The 16,295-nt window shown below is 40.5% G+C and overlaps 1 protein-coding gene across 1 annotated transcript in view; it reads left to right on the top strand.

Annotated features, from left to right (window-relative positions):
• The first annotated feature begins 525 nt into the window (after window positions 1-525).
• csf1a (colony stimulating factor 1a (macrophage)) overlaps window positions 526-16,295 on the top strand; it is a 42,419-nt gene continuing 26,649 nt past the window's right edge. The window contains exons 1-2 of the mRNA XM_047025990.1: window positions 526-687; window positions 14,398-14,511. Of these exons, the coding sequence (XP_046881946.1) occupies window positions 667-687; window positions 14,398-14,511 (135 nt within the window). The 5' untranslated portion in view covers window positions 526-666. The remainder of the gene's footprint in view (window positions 688-14,397; window positions 14,512-16,295) is intronic.

Below are 16,295 nucleotides of genomic sequence, written 5' to 3' on the forward strand. Positions count from 1 at the left end.
CAAAGCAGCAGGCAGATAGCAATAGCAATAGCTTGAGAACCTAATATTTACCAAATCTTTAAGTTTCAGAGAGGAGCAAGGGTGATAGAGGACCATGTGTCACTGACCTCTAAAACCGTTTAATGATGAAGCAACTTTCTGTCCTTGTTAGTGCAGTAATCTGACTGGGCATGGGATTTGAATTTAGTCCAGGTGCATTTTTGTCATACATTTTTTTTAAATCAAAGACATTTGGAGAACACTTTTGGGTGCAGGGGCGCCGCCAGGAATTTGGGCCCCATGAAAAAAAAAAAAGTATAATTTCTATTAGTTTTTCAATTTTTCAGGGGCCCTTAGAATCGTCTTAACTTTCCCCCCCTATATAGCTTGGGTGACAACATTTGAAAAGAAGAGAGAAGAAAGAAAGCCTAGGAGGGGTTTAAGACAGCCCCTCTACAAAGTATGAATACACTATGGCACTACACTATCTCACACACACACCCCTTTATCCACTCTAGCATTCTCAGACGAAAAGATGGCCATGCACAGAGTTCCCTCCCAACTTTTCTTTACTTTGTATAGGCAGGCACATTGAATGTAATATAATCTGATATTCGCCAAAGACTGGACCTCTGCTTCAATGACTCTAAAAGTGGACTCTATTTTCAATTTGCCCAGGTCAGCCAGATGAACACACACAAACCCAAGGTAAGAGTGAGTATTTAATGTGCACTTCAACTATGTTTTCTTCTTGGAGGGTAGTGCAATATACTCACAAACATTTTAAAGTGTCGACATCCTAAAGGAAGTGTGTGCATAAAAACACCCACATTTTGCAATATTCTTTGTAGATACTGTATATTCTTCGGGGGAAACCAAATTAATCAAAAGTCATGTTCAAGACAGGACTACAATATTACATCCTACTGTGCTACCCACATAATGCTGAAGCTCAAACATATTTTTGTTTTTTTTGGTTTTATTTGGTTTTACCTAAGTTATATTATGACATTTTCTTTCTGATGCTTCTCTCTGGTTTCATATTTTTGTGGCAGACATGGAACATTTTTAAATGGGATTGTCAAAAGGTTGAAACACAAACTTCCCTCAAAGAAACAGTCCCAAAGCTTTGCAGTATATATGACATCCTGAGAGCTCTCTTGGATGACTTTGGGTACAGGAGAGAATGGAATTGTTTTCCTTGTCTCTAACATCTGTACAGACATAGATCCTTAATAAGCTAGTAGGTCCAAGAAAGCTTGAAAGAACTGAAACCATTGTTGATTTATACAACGAAACCTTTCAAGTTATGCATTATGAAACGTGTGATGGGGCGAGGACCAAACTGTGCCTGCCAAGAAACATGATCTATGTACGTTCCATTCTCAAACAGACTCTTTTGAGTCTCATTTGCAGTTATGTTAAAAAATGTATTTCGCAAAGTGAGCAGAGCAGCTTGTGTGACATTTAAAGTACACATTTACAGTGAAGAGAGAACATAGAAGCTAAGATACAGGCTTTAGGGGGACATGTCAAAGAAAGAAAGAGAGTCCCAAAGACAGTTTTCTGTTTCATGGATCACGGTTTGATTTCCCCCTGTTGGAGCTGAGTCTCCCACTATGGATTCAGCCTTTTTGGGCTAGAACGAGTGTATGTATTTTTGTAATACATGGTACATGGTAGTTCCACCCTCTCATCTGTCCAAACACACAACAAACATTGTTTCATTTTATTGAGTTTCAGTGGACAGATGACAAGCCTGTGAAATGTTTTCCTTTTCATACTTGACAAAACAGCCTACTATATGGTTCAGTTGGTAAATACTTCCTATATAATCTTCCTATAATATCTGAGACCGGAGACTGTTATTTGAGACGCAATCCAGATCTGCGGTGATAATCTTATATTTAGGAATTGTGGGTCTGGTGCCAAGAGAAGACTTTTGCAATACAGAAAGTTTAAATGGACTACCATTTAAAACATAGCAGTGGTAAACGATTTGGTAGGTACATCGGAATTGTTATTACATGTTATAGTCTTAAAAGTACAATTTATTACAAAAGTGTAATAAGGCCCACATTTGGGGAAAGGGTGCAAGGGGCTAAGTGGATGTTAAAAAGGGGCAATTGAAGATTGTGTTACCAAGAAGCTATAACATTCACTTACCTCTAGAAAGTCCAACCCACCAAGTTTCTGCTAAACCATTATGAAGTGTAATAGCAGATCCTTTGTAACTACAATGGTGTTACTATAGCTATTGTTATGTTGTATTGTTAATGTAATCTTAAAGGCAAGTGTTGTCAAGACTTCTAATCGTAACAGTTCTACATGAGATTGCAGGCTGTTGGTTACAATGTGAAAAGAACAGATTTCTACACATACCATTATGAGTGGTGTGTATTATTTATTTCAAATCGGTTCCTTGAGAGAAGCATTGTTCTCAATAGCACATAAAAAGTTGAAGGCTGAGGGTGAAGAATGGAGCTAAATTTATAATCCATGTGTTACGGGGGTGGTTATAGTGCACCCAAACGCTATAGCCAACACATATACTGGATGGGGAGGTAAGTTCCAGAGTATTTATTTATTGCACATAGTGCAAATGGTAAGGCAATGTCCAGTCAGGCATGGGCAGGGTGGGTCGGGCAGGTTGGCAGATGAACAGAGACTGGAAACAGGCAAGACAAAAGTTAGCGATAAAAAACTTGTATGAGTCTGGGTTAGCGTCAGAGTTTACTGCAGCCAAAAACTGACTTCTGTAGGCAAAACAACAATCTGGCGATGAACGATAGGAAAACCAGGGTTGATATACTGCGAGGCTGATGAGTTGATGGGAGACAGGTGCGGAGTGTGCTGAGTGTGGAGTGATGTCAGCGGGGCCGGAGACCAAAGCCACACCCACCACAAGCATACACAGTAAAACAAACAGTGAGAGACAAAAAGCTGCCACTAGGGGGCATAGGTGGAGGGCATGACACCATGAGTCACTACTGTTGCTTCTTCTAAATGCCTCCATGTTCTAGCAGCCCTAAGCTTGACCTTTTTTCAGTGCAATAAACATGATTTAAAAGGCGTTTATTTATGAGCTTTTTGTAATTGGGTGTGCCTTGCCTTTGGGCGCCACAACCTTTGTTCTCTCTCATATATATTTAGGGTTCCTCCGGTAGGAGGAAACCTATTGTTTTAGTTTTGTATTATTATTATTAATAACAAAAATAACAATATTTAACAATAACTCAACATGTTATTCGTCACACATTTTCAAATTTACGCATTGATACTACGTCCAAATATGGGGCGCATCAGCCACAGGCAACGCCCAAAAGTCAAAGGAAGTAATAGGTAGTACTACATTAACACCGAACTTAAAATAAACAGCCGTTTTTCAATTGGTAAAACTTTGTCTAGTGATGCCATCACTCCGGCCCTGCTCCCATCCATCCTCCCTGACGCGTATCTTTACGGTTGGGCCGCTCGGCCCAGCAATCGGTAGCCTATCTGAGAAAACTTTTTAGAAAAGACGGCCTATGGACCCAACCACCTTTATTTGGGAGGGAAGAACTCCTTCACATTGTACAACCAGAGAGGCTCTGGTGCAACCCATACAGAGGCTGCGATGTCTGAATGCGGAACGTGTGTAGTCCATTTTAATAAGCAACTACTGACTGTTTTCTTCTTTCTGAGTTGTATGTTAGAAATGTCGCAATAATTTACTTGTGGCCATCGCGGACCCCACTTTGAGAACGACTGCTGTACAGTATGTGTCAAATATAAAATTAAATGAGTTATTATATTACTTGTAAAAACCTGTTAACTCCTCACTAATTACTCAAGCGTTACCTTGTCATCCCGCAGTAACTACTAGTGATTTGGACCATTATTTCAAAGTGAAAAACATGTTAATACCTTACCCACATGTCATCCTGCAAGAACTATATACAACATAAAACAAGTGCAATGATTGGGTCTAACCTTTATAAAATTATATGCACTGGAAGATTTCCATGAAATCGTAAAAAAGAAAATCCTACGTAATTTGTGTACAGTCATTTGATTGAAGACACTGCCACAATGGTCGATTTGCAGGAGTCGGTTTATCTTCCTATACATGAAGAGTCAGTACAATTAGCTCTTCCATGTACCTCGCTGCTAGCTTTCGGCCACCTCGCTAGCTGGATGTCAGGTCGAAAAAGAACAATCTAACAGATAAATGCATCAATAACGACCGGTGCTGTGCACACACATTCAGTGCACAACAGCACACTACACGATCCAATAAAACACAATTCGGACAAAAATAAAAGACATACCTATAGACCAATTATTTGTTTGTAAACAATCGGGATGCGCGCACAATGTGGCTGCAGAAAACCGGGAAAGGATAGCATTTTAAATGGCAAAAGGACCACACGGATAATACAAATAGTTAGATTTAAAAAGACCAAAAGCGTCGAGGATGTCATGCCTGTAGGAGAGAAAGCGATTACCCAATGATCTGTCGCATCAGAATTTTGATTTGGGTCACGAAAGTCTTGAAATTTGAGTGAGAATGTCGCCCGGTACAGACCGCATAGTCGAGCGGCAACCATGTCTTCACTTCATGTCACAAAGTTCATAATTTTACACTTTTACAGTCAATTCTACATTTAAAAAGTCGAGCAGGGCAGCTTTCAAGAGTTATGGGAATTCTGCTTTTAGTCAGCTGGTCCTATTATTTTTCTGATTTGTTTAAACTGGCAATCTGAGTGAGACTACATCCCAGTTACACTGTTTTGACGTTAGCCTCAGTCAGACTCGCTCACTGGCAGTGGGCACAATGTTGTATTTCACTCCATTCTACACCAGAAACGTCAGGGAGGACTGCCTAATGTAGATACGAGTCTGGTGAAGATAGCCAGAACCTCGGATTTCTTTAACCTGTCTCTTTCATTCGTCATTTGCCTGAGAAAGCGACCTCCGTTAGCCAGGCTAGTTTTGCCCAATCACTTGGACAGGCTATTTAAGGGTATCGGGGTCAATTGACTTTTGTGCATAGACAAGTGAACGTAAATGTATTTGTCCAAAGGCCAAGAGCCTCAAAAAGTTAATATCAAGTATACCTGCAATCCAGTGGCCAGAGATATATGATGACCTGAACGACACTCCAAGAGTAATAGAACATTTACATTACATTTAGCAGACGCTCTTATCCAGAGCGACTTACAGTAAGCACAGGGACATTCCCCCCGAGTCAAGTCGGGTGAAGTGCCTTGCCCAAGGACACAACATCATGTAGCTCAGCGGGGAATCGATCCGGCAACCTTCTGATTACTAGCCCAACTCCCTCACCGCTCAGCCAACTGACTCCTAACGGGGAGAAGTTTGTCTTTTGCAACCCACATGCGCAGTTGAGCCTGCTTGACAGTTGTGTGACGTAGGGTGATAATTGGTCTATACATGAAGGGACAGTAGAATTAGCCCTTCCATGTACCTCGCTAGTAGCTCCCGGCCACCTGAGTGAGCACATGGGAACCTCATCAACCGCCGTCCCCACAAGTCACAACAGGCATGCTTGTTAACAAGCTCTAATATTTACACTAATAATTATACATTACTATACATTTTACAATATTGACTTGGTTACAAAACATGAATATTAACCCGACATTTCACCACAGTTCTCTAACAATTTTCAGACCCGAAGACAACGTACCTCGCTAGCTGGAGGTCAGGTCAAAAAGAACAATCCAACTGCGAGAACACAGATAACGCGCGATGGGTCAAACCAAAACACGCATACATTTTTGACAAACATACATTTTTACAAAGACATAAACATAAATATGTTAAAATGTCTGTGCAACAACAATTGGATTTACGTCTGTAATGTACTAAACTAAAACACATAGAATTTTTGACCTTGACATCAAATAATCAACCTCACCCTCTTCATTTGACCTACTTGACCTGGTCCTTGTGTACAATCCAGTGTGTAATCTAGGGATTTCACTGCTACACATGAAAGAATAAAGCACTGTGTAAAATATGTCTGAATTAAACATTCTTTGTTTGGCACAATGATTAAACATGACATTGATTTCAGGACAAATAGGTTTCGTTAATGTATAGTGTAGGCAAGTCGACTGGATTTGGAAAATGGACTGGCCGGTATTTGACATTTTCGGAGCTGCAGAAAGACTTAGTTCCACAAAGAACTAATTTGAGGCACAAGCTTCTGAAATATTATGACCATGTTAAGAGTAAAAAAAACACAATTGTTCACTTTTTAGACATGTTACTTCTATGATTAGTAATTAATTGGTTATTCTGTCTTAATTGGTCATAGTTCACAAGTAGTTCTAAATTAGGATATATTTAGTCATCAAATACCTACCAAGGAACTACCTTTATACTAAATTAGCTATTACTTAATGCATGGTTAATCTTGGTTCCATCTTAGTTAATAGTATTAAGTCTGTTATTAATGTAGTACTACCTATTACTTCCTGCATAGCTACTCGTTAACAAGCCAGTTGTCATAATTGTAGGCCTAATACACCATTCAGCGCTTGTACTTTTACAATGTGCAGGTAGTGTTGACATCAGTAAACACATACATTTATGCAACAAAATTAGCTGATCTGAAAGTATATCCACTTCATGGTTGTTCTGTTATAATGTTGTCCTTTGAAAGCAGCTTAATATCGGTTATAAAAGCAAATTTGCTTCTAAATAACGAAACTGAATTTCCCTAGTGTTAAGACAAAAACCGGTACTCCAGTACCAAGTCGGTACTCAAACAAAAAAAACTGTATGATACCAGAATTTCTGAAGTACCGGGTTGCAGAGTCTGACACTGACAAGCACAGTGTTGCCCCAAAAAATCTCACCAGAAGTCGCTAAAGGTTGCTAGTAGATTTGACGCTAGATTTGATTTTTTGTCACCAGGAAAGGGGAAAAGTCGTTAAATTTAGACAAGCAGGTAATGCTGCAGCAGGCTCCACTAAAAGTTGTCGACAAGTAAAGTGGAAAAACCACGTATGGAAACAGCTTCAGTGTGAGGCAGATAACAATGAGAACATCATTGATCACCAGAAAAAAACATTTACAAACATCACCGTTCAGGGCTCTCAAGTTTTATCAAGTTTCATTAAGTTTAGCGTGAGATTACCATGGTCTGACTCTCGCGGCGAATGCGTGACACTTGAGAGCCCTGACCATTCACATGTCCTTTATAGTTTGCAGCAGACTGCGAATACAATACATTTGGGGGACACGAAAAGAGAGGGCACAACAGGCCTAACACATTTTTACAGAGGCTTTTAGATGACATGTTTGCCGAAATTTGGGTTTTGGAGTTTGGGATGTAGGCCTATATTCAAGTTTTGAGCGCGACCACAATTTAAAGAGCCCCGTGAATCCACTATTTCTACTTCTTATAAATTATGTTCCAAGTCAAGATGTATTTTCTTTTGTTTTTGAGCTCTACAAATTATTTCCAAGTCATCTGCTGAGTTGTGATGTCTACACTCAGTCCACAGTCTCCACACTGTTTTATTTTGTGCTGTTGTGCCAGGGGCGTTGTTAGACATAAAACTCTACTTCATATCCCTTTTTTCTTCTTCCAAGCGTGCTGCGCACAATGCACTACTCGGCTATAGAAACTCCCCTTGCTTAACAACATTTGAGGAACTCGAGTTTGATATCAGCTTTGAAAGGGACATCAATAGTTGCAAGCGCACACATTTATTTTGCATTCATTTGAGCGCAATAATGTTTTTTTTAGCTTCTTGTAATATTGTTTTTATGTTTTAGTCAAAATAAGATGATCGGTAGGCCTATCATTTAGAAACTTTATTAGGATTGTCCAAGCACTTGTCCTCTCCAAGTTAGACTACTGCAACTCGCTGCTCGCCGGCCTCCCAGCATGTGCAACCCGCCCTCTTCAGAGGATTCAGAACGCAGCGGCACGCCTGGTCTACAATCTACCCAGACGCTCCCACATTACTCCGCTCCTCATTTCCCTCCACTGGCTACCCATCACGGCCCGCATCAGATTCAAGACCCTGGTACTGACCTTCCGAGCAGTGAACAGGACTGCACCCGACTACATCAAGTCTCTCTTACACCCCCACCCTCCACCTACGGTCTTCTTCAGACAACCGCCTGGTGGTCCCACCGCTCGAGACCGCCCAGTCCCAACACAAGCTCTTCTCCTGTCTGGCCCCCTAGTGGTGGAATCAACTCCCCACCTCCATCAGAGACACAGACTGTCTCTCCACCTTCAAGAGAAGGCTCAAGACGCACTTGTTCCAGGAGTACAACGGTACTTAGGAATGGTTTGCTGAACCCAATGCTAGTTTCCTGAAGGATCACAATGACTCTTGCTTAGAGACTTGTTGCTCTTATTGGTTAGTGGTAACTGATTTAAACTGTTGTATTCGCTGCGAAATATTCTATTTTACTAAATCTTATTTTTATTTTTACTGTTGCTTGCTTTTTCTACAGGTACACTTGCACTTAGAGATTCATGTTGTTTAATTGTACCTTGCTTATCTACATGCTCTTATGGTTCTTCCCTTTGGCCCTTATTTTTTGGTTGTTCACAATGTGTGCTTCTTGTTTTGGCTACCCGCAATGCTTTGGGGCTATCTTGTTATTATCAGTGACCAATGCACTTTGTAAAGCTCTCTCTTGGAACCGCTTTGGATAAAAGCATCTGCTAAATGAATAAATGTAAATGTAACCTATTGTTATTGTTGGTATTCTTATTAGGGTTCCTCCGTCAGCGAACAAAAAAGCCTCAAGGAGCCATAAGGTCCGCCTGATCGATTTTCCTGTACAGTGATAATTTGGGAAAACCTTCAAAATTCCTCTTCTCTTGAACCAAAGGTCTAATTAACTTGAGATTTTGTACAGATATGTATCATTGACGTATTTAAAAACGTTACTTATAGCAATTGAATAAAATACTAAATAGCTAAAAGGGGTGTATTTATGTAAATTTCCACATTGCCTCAATATGTTTGTGTCACTAAATCAAAGTTCATTTTGAATGATGGGTTTTCAAACCTAATAGGCTTTAAGGTGACACGCCCATGAAGTACCATAAACAATTTCACCTTCATATGTCAAAATATGACTGAATTACAGCTGTTTGAACTTGGACCAAATCTGACAATGCTTGCCATTGGAGAAACAGCTTTTTTTTGTTCAGTAACTGAACATGCCAATACTCAACACTGAGAATAGCTCAACGAGCTGGAACGGTGACCTGCAAAGTACAAGGTCGTAGGTTCAAATCCAGCAACACTGAATCTGTCTTAAATTTGAATACATGTTTAGTTAAACAGGATGACATCGTTCTGAAGTACCATGCGCAATTTCACCTTGATATGTCAAAAAATCATTGAATCACAGCTGTTTAAGCTTTGGCCGAATCGAACAAGCCATGCTACAGGATATACATCTTTTTTGGGGGGGGGGACAGAAACTGATCTGAATTTCTCAGCCTTGCGGGTAGCTCAATGGGTTGAAGCGTTGTACTGCTAAATCGCTTTAAGATGACACCATCCTGAAGTACCCTGCAAAGTTTCACCTTGATATGTAAAAATATGACTGAATTACAACTGTTTGAGCTTGGACCAAATCTGACAATGCTTCCCATCGGAGAAACATCTTATTTTATTATCCAGTTGATGACTGAACATGGCAGATTCCAGATCTGGCAATGGCTCAATTGGCTGAGATGTTGTGCTGATAAACAAAGGGTTGTAGGTTCGAAACCAGTCAGAGGACATTGTTTATTTTTTTGGACAGAACGGTTTGTAGTGTTCCAGTCAAACCTCCGGTTGTAAAACATAGCAATGGGTGTTTATTTGAGCCCATAACAACACTCCGATCATATGTTAAGTGAGACTGTGTAAACCACTGCAAAACAAGCCAGGTTTACAACAGTAGCTAGCTACTTGGAGTCTATGTATGGTAGTGTCAGATTTACAACTGAATTAGCTCGAATGAAGTATATTGATCATCAGACATCTCTCTGAAGTAGCATAAACAATTTCACCTTGGTATGTCAAAATATGATTGAATTAGAGCTGTTTCAACCTTGGCTGAATCTAACAACGCTTACCACAGGAGAAACAGCTTACTTTTTTGTAAAGTAACTGAACGTGACAGTATTAAACACTGAGAATAGCTTAACGAGCTGGAACGGTGATCTGCAAAATATAAGGTCGTAGGTTCGAATCCAGCCACACTGTTTGAGTCTGTCTTAAATTGAAAATATGTTTAGTTAAACAGGATGACATCGTTCTGAAGTACCATGTGCAATTTCACCTTGATATGTCAAAAGACTATTGAATTACAGCTGTTTAAACTTTGGCCAAATCGAACAAACCACGCTACAGGAGAAACAGCTTTCTTTTTTTATACAGAAATTGACCTCCATTTCCCAGTTCTGTGGGTAGCTCAATGGGTTGAAATGCTGTCCTGCAAAGCGCAAGGTCACAGGTTCGCATCCAGGCACAGCCTTTTGGCCTGTCATAATTTTGATTACTTGTTTAATTAAACAGGCAGACATCTTTCTGAAATACCATGCGCAATTTCATGCATTTTCACCTTGAAATGTCAACCGTTTCTTAACCTTTGTCCCAAAGCTGACCAAACACTAATACTCATATCATGCAGTCGGCACCCTTGGGTACCCAGCATGCAGTGCGGCATGTCAAAAAACGCAAAGACTTGTGGAAAATAGTTTGGTTTCAAAAGCCGTGCGAGGGATTTCAGTTGTAGTGTTCGTTCAGTTGGATGTTTGTAATGTTATTGTTGGTTAGTTATAATAATCTTGTTGGTCACCCTGATTGAGTATGTTGTGTAGTTTAATCGCACCAGAGAATCGGCTGCTAAACAGTCGTAGACTATTCTTGCAAGGAGCTGAATATGAGCACTGCCCCAGCACAGTTGCCCACATGACTAATATTAGTTGAGTGAGAGTCTGGAAAGAAATCAATTAAGAAGAGTTTCAACATTCTATGGAAAGTTAATAATGTGCTCTTGTTAATTATAAAATCTCAGTGGCTGGTGTGTAGCAGAGAGGCTAGAGACAAGTACCTTATGCTCATGAGTTCAAATCCCCATTCAGCCTATTGTTGTTGACCAAACATGAAGTAGTTTTGCTCTCTTGTTGTCCAAGTCCCGATCTTCTACAGTGTACATGTTTATAATATTTTGCCATTTTGCGGAGGAACCCGCATCGCTGCTTGCAGCTATATTTATTATTATTCTTGTAATTTATCTCATAAACACATTGGTAAAAAGTTTTTAAATTTGGCAAATTGATACAACATGCCACAACTACGGCCCAAACACAGACTGGCCTACATCAGACCACAGGCCACGCCCAAATGTCAACTTTTCCGAGTGAATGCACTTCCACACCATTGCTCCAATCCTTTTAAACTTGGTGTGCCGACGCTCTGCGCCACTCCGCTCCGCTGTAGTTGACACTAACGGTGCGTGTGCACTACAGAGGAGCAGCGCAGTACGGAGCATCGGCTTCCAATTCATTTTCAATGAAACCGGGCGTTGACGCTCGCGTAAGGTCCCACAATGTGCCGCCTACAGGTTTGGCATAGTTAAGCCTAATTTATGCTTATGTCGCCGACACTTTTAAAATGTCATCTGTTTTTTGAGTGTGAAATATCCAAAAGGTTTTGGACAGACTTGGAGTCTTACTTTTTTTAACCAACCAACTCTATCTATACCTTTAACCTTAAAGATATAATATGTTTCTACAATAATTCAGGTAATGGTGACCTCTAATTGATTTAGTCATTCTGTATGCCAAATTCTATATTCACAAACAGAAATTCTCAAATTCACCTAATTTTGTGCCTTTTCTCATAGAATTTAAATCTCTACTGAAGTCTCTTAGATCTTTGGATAACAAAAAAAGTATAAAAATTGTGGAAATGGTAGAGTCCTATGTAAAGATGCTGCTTCGTATGTTGTATAATTTGTATGTAAGTTAGTTCACTTGATGTTCATGTGCTACTACTTTTTACCTGATTCCTTAGTTTTGTGATTGCAAAAAAATAAAAAATAACGTTAGCTGCTACGCTAGTTGACATGAACAAGTCAAAGTGTAAATACCAGAGAGTGTCTGGTACAACTTCCGAACACTGCTGTGTGCCACAGTGCCATGCAACTTTGTTTTACTTTTCCTGTCGATGAGGAGCTGAAGCATAAGTGGATCGTCGCTATCCACAGCTGGGACAAATTCACGGTAACGCCTCATACCCGGGTGTGTAGCCGACACTTCAAAACAGAGGACTTCCGTGAACCTGCATCAGAAACAGGTTGACGGCTGTTAAGAAAAGGGTGCTGTTCCTCAAAATCAACAACAACTACGAATAACACGATCGAGTTCCTTTACCTTTCAGGCGCGAGGTTCATTTGTTTGAATGATTCACAAATAAATGTAACGCGATGCACAAATGTATTTTGTGATTCACAAATGTATTTCGTGATTCACAAATGTAACGCAATTCACAAATAAATGACCCCATTACAGAACATTACTACAAACAGGACGCTCACATGACGTGATGCATTTTTAATCGCATACTGTGACGTTTGAGAACCAAAACTCAGTTTAAGCAAGTGCACACGCAAACACAACAACTGAGTTTTCAGAAATCTCCACTTTGGCCGGAATTTTTAGAAATGATCGTTTTGCGTGATAAAACCTCAGCTTTCGTTTAAATGAAAGGCCAAACCGCATGCAAATATATGCGTTTTTCCGCCGGGCCTGAGTTTCACATAGAGGTAGTGTGGATTTTTCAGTTTGTAAATTGAATGAACAATAAATATAAGTTGTTGCACAAGATTCCTGGATCGGAGAATGCTTATTATGCCAAGGAAACAGTGTCAATTCAATTCAAACTGTGTGCGTCCAAAACCCGTTTCTAGCTTGGGTGGTGGCTAAAACTAGCCTGGCTGCCAGCCCAACTTATCCCCGCCCACCAAAAATTTGGTCGGGAAGTTGGGTCTGGGGTAGCCTGGTCCTAACCAGACCCTCGTACATTTCATTTGTACAGAGGGTCTGGGATCTCTCGACAAACGTTAACTTCCTTGAAGGCGGGTCCTCTGTTGAAGTTTAAAACTATTGGATCCGCCCAGAGCCACTCTGATTTGCCATAACCTATCGCAAGCGTTTGCCTTAGCCAACTCTTTCACCACTACTGTAACGGAGCTAGCTGCCTAGCTGGAAAATCAAACTTTTCCCGAACCCCGTGTGGAGGAGGGCCACAACATCATGGCCACCAAAAAAACTCAGCAAGGAATGTTCTTCCTCCGGCTTTAACATATATTCGGCAGCGTTGCCACAACCGCAGAATAGTTTCGCTCGCATCTTTCTCCGCCGCCATTACTGAACTGCTCAAACAAGTGTACAACATTAACGTCATTGTTCTCAGCTACTCCCTCTGTTCGCTGATTGGACCTACAAACTATTTGTTTCTGGAAACCGACTTCAGAGCCTAGCTCCCAGACCTAGTACAGAAGCAAAATCCAAATTGAGCGGAATTACGTAGGAGGGCAGAGCCAGGCTAGGTCTGGGGGGGGGCACGTTTGGGGGAAAAACTATGTCCGAACAGGAGCTGTTCGGACCAATGAAATTATCAGGGCGGGCTTTATACGATGATGGACAGATGATCAACAGTAACGTAATCAACAACGTCACAAAAGAGGGCTTGGGTTGAATTCGTTTTCAGCAAACAACATATTATGTTGCTCTGATTGGTTGTAGGTCTATCCAATCAAGCGAAGAGGCATTTGTTGTACGAGTTTGGTTGAAACACGCCCCATAGTGACAGCCCAACGGAGAGTTATAAGACTCATATTCTGACTAGAATTAAGAGTATGACAACGTCAGGCTAGGCTATACCACTAAAGTCACTACACCCCCTCTTTTTGGAAAAACTTAATATGATCACCCTACTACTGTAGACGATGAAACGTATATTTCACAGTTATGTACAATGGACTTTATAATGTATAAACGGTACATTGTACATTAAACCAGAGATGGAAATGTGAGAATTCTAGCCAGGTATAGTTGGAATTATAGGCTTTTAACACTTATTTTATTAATTATGTCACCTTATTTAGTTTGGCACACCAGAAGTGTCTAAATATACAGTATTATAATTCTATTAATCTGTATTTTGACTTGTTTGGCAGTCTTGCAGATCCCAGAGTCTATGTGCAAAATGTCAGTCACTTGACAATTACTCCTTGACAAGGCCTCTATTTTAACAATGGGGTCATTAAGTTTTGCTACTGTGTTCAACATAAGTGGTTAGAAAATGGTTGCAAGGATCAAAACTTGTGTCTTGTCGTCATAAAGTCCCAGTAACTCCCATGTACTTCCAGGCTAGGCATCTGTGCTTCCTGCTGCTCCTGTGCTTAACCCTGGCGTGGAGTGGCGTCCCTGGTCCATGTCGGCACTCTGTGACAAAAGATCACCTTCTGAACATCAATCACCTGGTAAGGACATCCCACATGTCCCCATGCACTGGCCTTTTCTCCTTTCATCAACACTCCAGTCTAGGCTACATACAGTGCCCTCCAAAAGTATTGGAACAGTGAGGCGAATTCCTTTATTTTTGCTGTAGACTGAAAACATTTGGGCTTGACATCAAATAATGAACGTGAGACCAGAGATCAACGTTTCAGCTTTTATTTCCAGGTATTTACATCAGGATCTGATGCACAACTAAGAAAATATCACATTTTGTTTGAATCCACCCATTTGTCATGTGAGCAAAAGTATTGGAACAGATATACTTAAAACATATTTAAGTGAATAAGACTTAATATTTAGTTGCAAATCCTTTGCTTTCAATAACTGCAGCAAGTCTGTGACCCATTGACGTCACCAAACTTTTGCATTCTTCCTTTTTGATGCTTTCCCAGGCTTTCACTGCAGCCTCTTTCAGTTGTTGTTTGTTTTGTGGGGTTCCTCCCTTCAGTCTCCTCTTAAGCAGGTAAAATGCATGCTCTATAGGGTTTAAGTCTGGAGATTGACTTGGCCAGTCTAATACCTTCCATTTCTTGCCCCTGATGAACTCCTTTGTTGTTTTGGCAGTGTGTTTTGGGTCGTTATCTTGCTGCATGATGAAGGCTCTGCCAATCAGTTTGGTTGCATCTTTCCTTAAATTGGCAGACAAAATGTTTCTGTAGACTTCCGAGTTCATTTTGCTGCTGCCATCATGTGTTACATCCTCAATGAAGATTAATGAGCCTGTCCCAGAAGAAGCCATGCAAGCCCAAGCCATGACATTACCTCCACCGTGTTTCACAGATGAGCTTGTGTGTTTGGGATCATGAGCAGTTCCTTTCTTTCTCCAAACTTTAGCCTTTCCATCACTTTGGTAAAAGTTAATCTTTGTCTCATCAGTCCATAAAACTTTGTCCCAGAATTTTTGAGGTTCATCTCTGTACTTTTTGGCAAATTCCAGCCTGGCCTTCCTATTCTTCTTGCTAATGAGTGGTTTGCATCTTCTGGTGTAGCCCTTGTTTTTTTGTTCATGAAGTCTTCTGCGAACAGTAGATAGTGATACCTTCACTCCTGCCATCTGGAGGTTGTTGCTGATCTCACTAACAGTTGTTTTAGGGTCTTTCTTTACAGCTCTCACAATGTTTCTGTCATCAACTGCTGATGTTTTCCTTGGTCTACCTGTTCGACGTCTGTTACTTTATGCACCAGTAGTTTTCTTCTTCTTCAGGACATTCCAAATGGTTGTACTGGCTATGGCCAATGTTTCTGCAATGGCTCTGATTGATTTTCCATCTTCTCTAAGACTCACATTTGCTTGTTTTTCACCCAAAGACAGCGCTCTGGTTTTCATGTTGTTTTCACCTCTGAATACAGTCTGCATAGACAAAACCTATCTTACCCAATCTGAACCTGAGTTTTGACATTCAGTGGTATTTATTGATTGAATAATGTATGTAATAGGACACACCTGGGCAACAAAACACACCTGTCAGTCACATGTTCCAATACTTTTGCTCATGTGACAAATGGGTGGGTTCGAACAAAAAGGTGATATTTTCTAATTTGTGCATCAGATCCTGATGTAAATACCTGGAAATAAAAGCTGAAACGTTGATCTCTGGTTTCACATTCATCGTTTGATGTCAAGCCCAAATGTTTTCAGTCTACAGCAAAAATAAAGGAATTGGCCTCACTGTTCCAATACTTTTGGAGGGCACTGTATCTCTGACAGTGAAAAATGGCTGTTAAGTAGATTATTCTGTTCATGAGA

Source organism: Hypomesus transpacificus, chromosome 9, assembly GCF_021917145.1.
Source record: "Hypomesus transpacificus isolate Combined female chromosome 9, fHypTra1, whole genome shotgun sequence".
NCBI classification, from domain to species: domain Eukaryota; kingdom Metazoa; phylum Chordata; class Actinopteri; order Osmeriformes; family Osmeridae; genus Hypomesus; species Hypomesus transpacificus.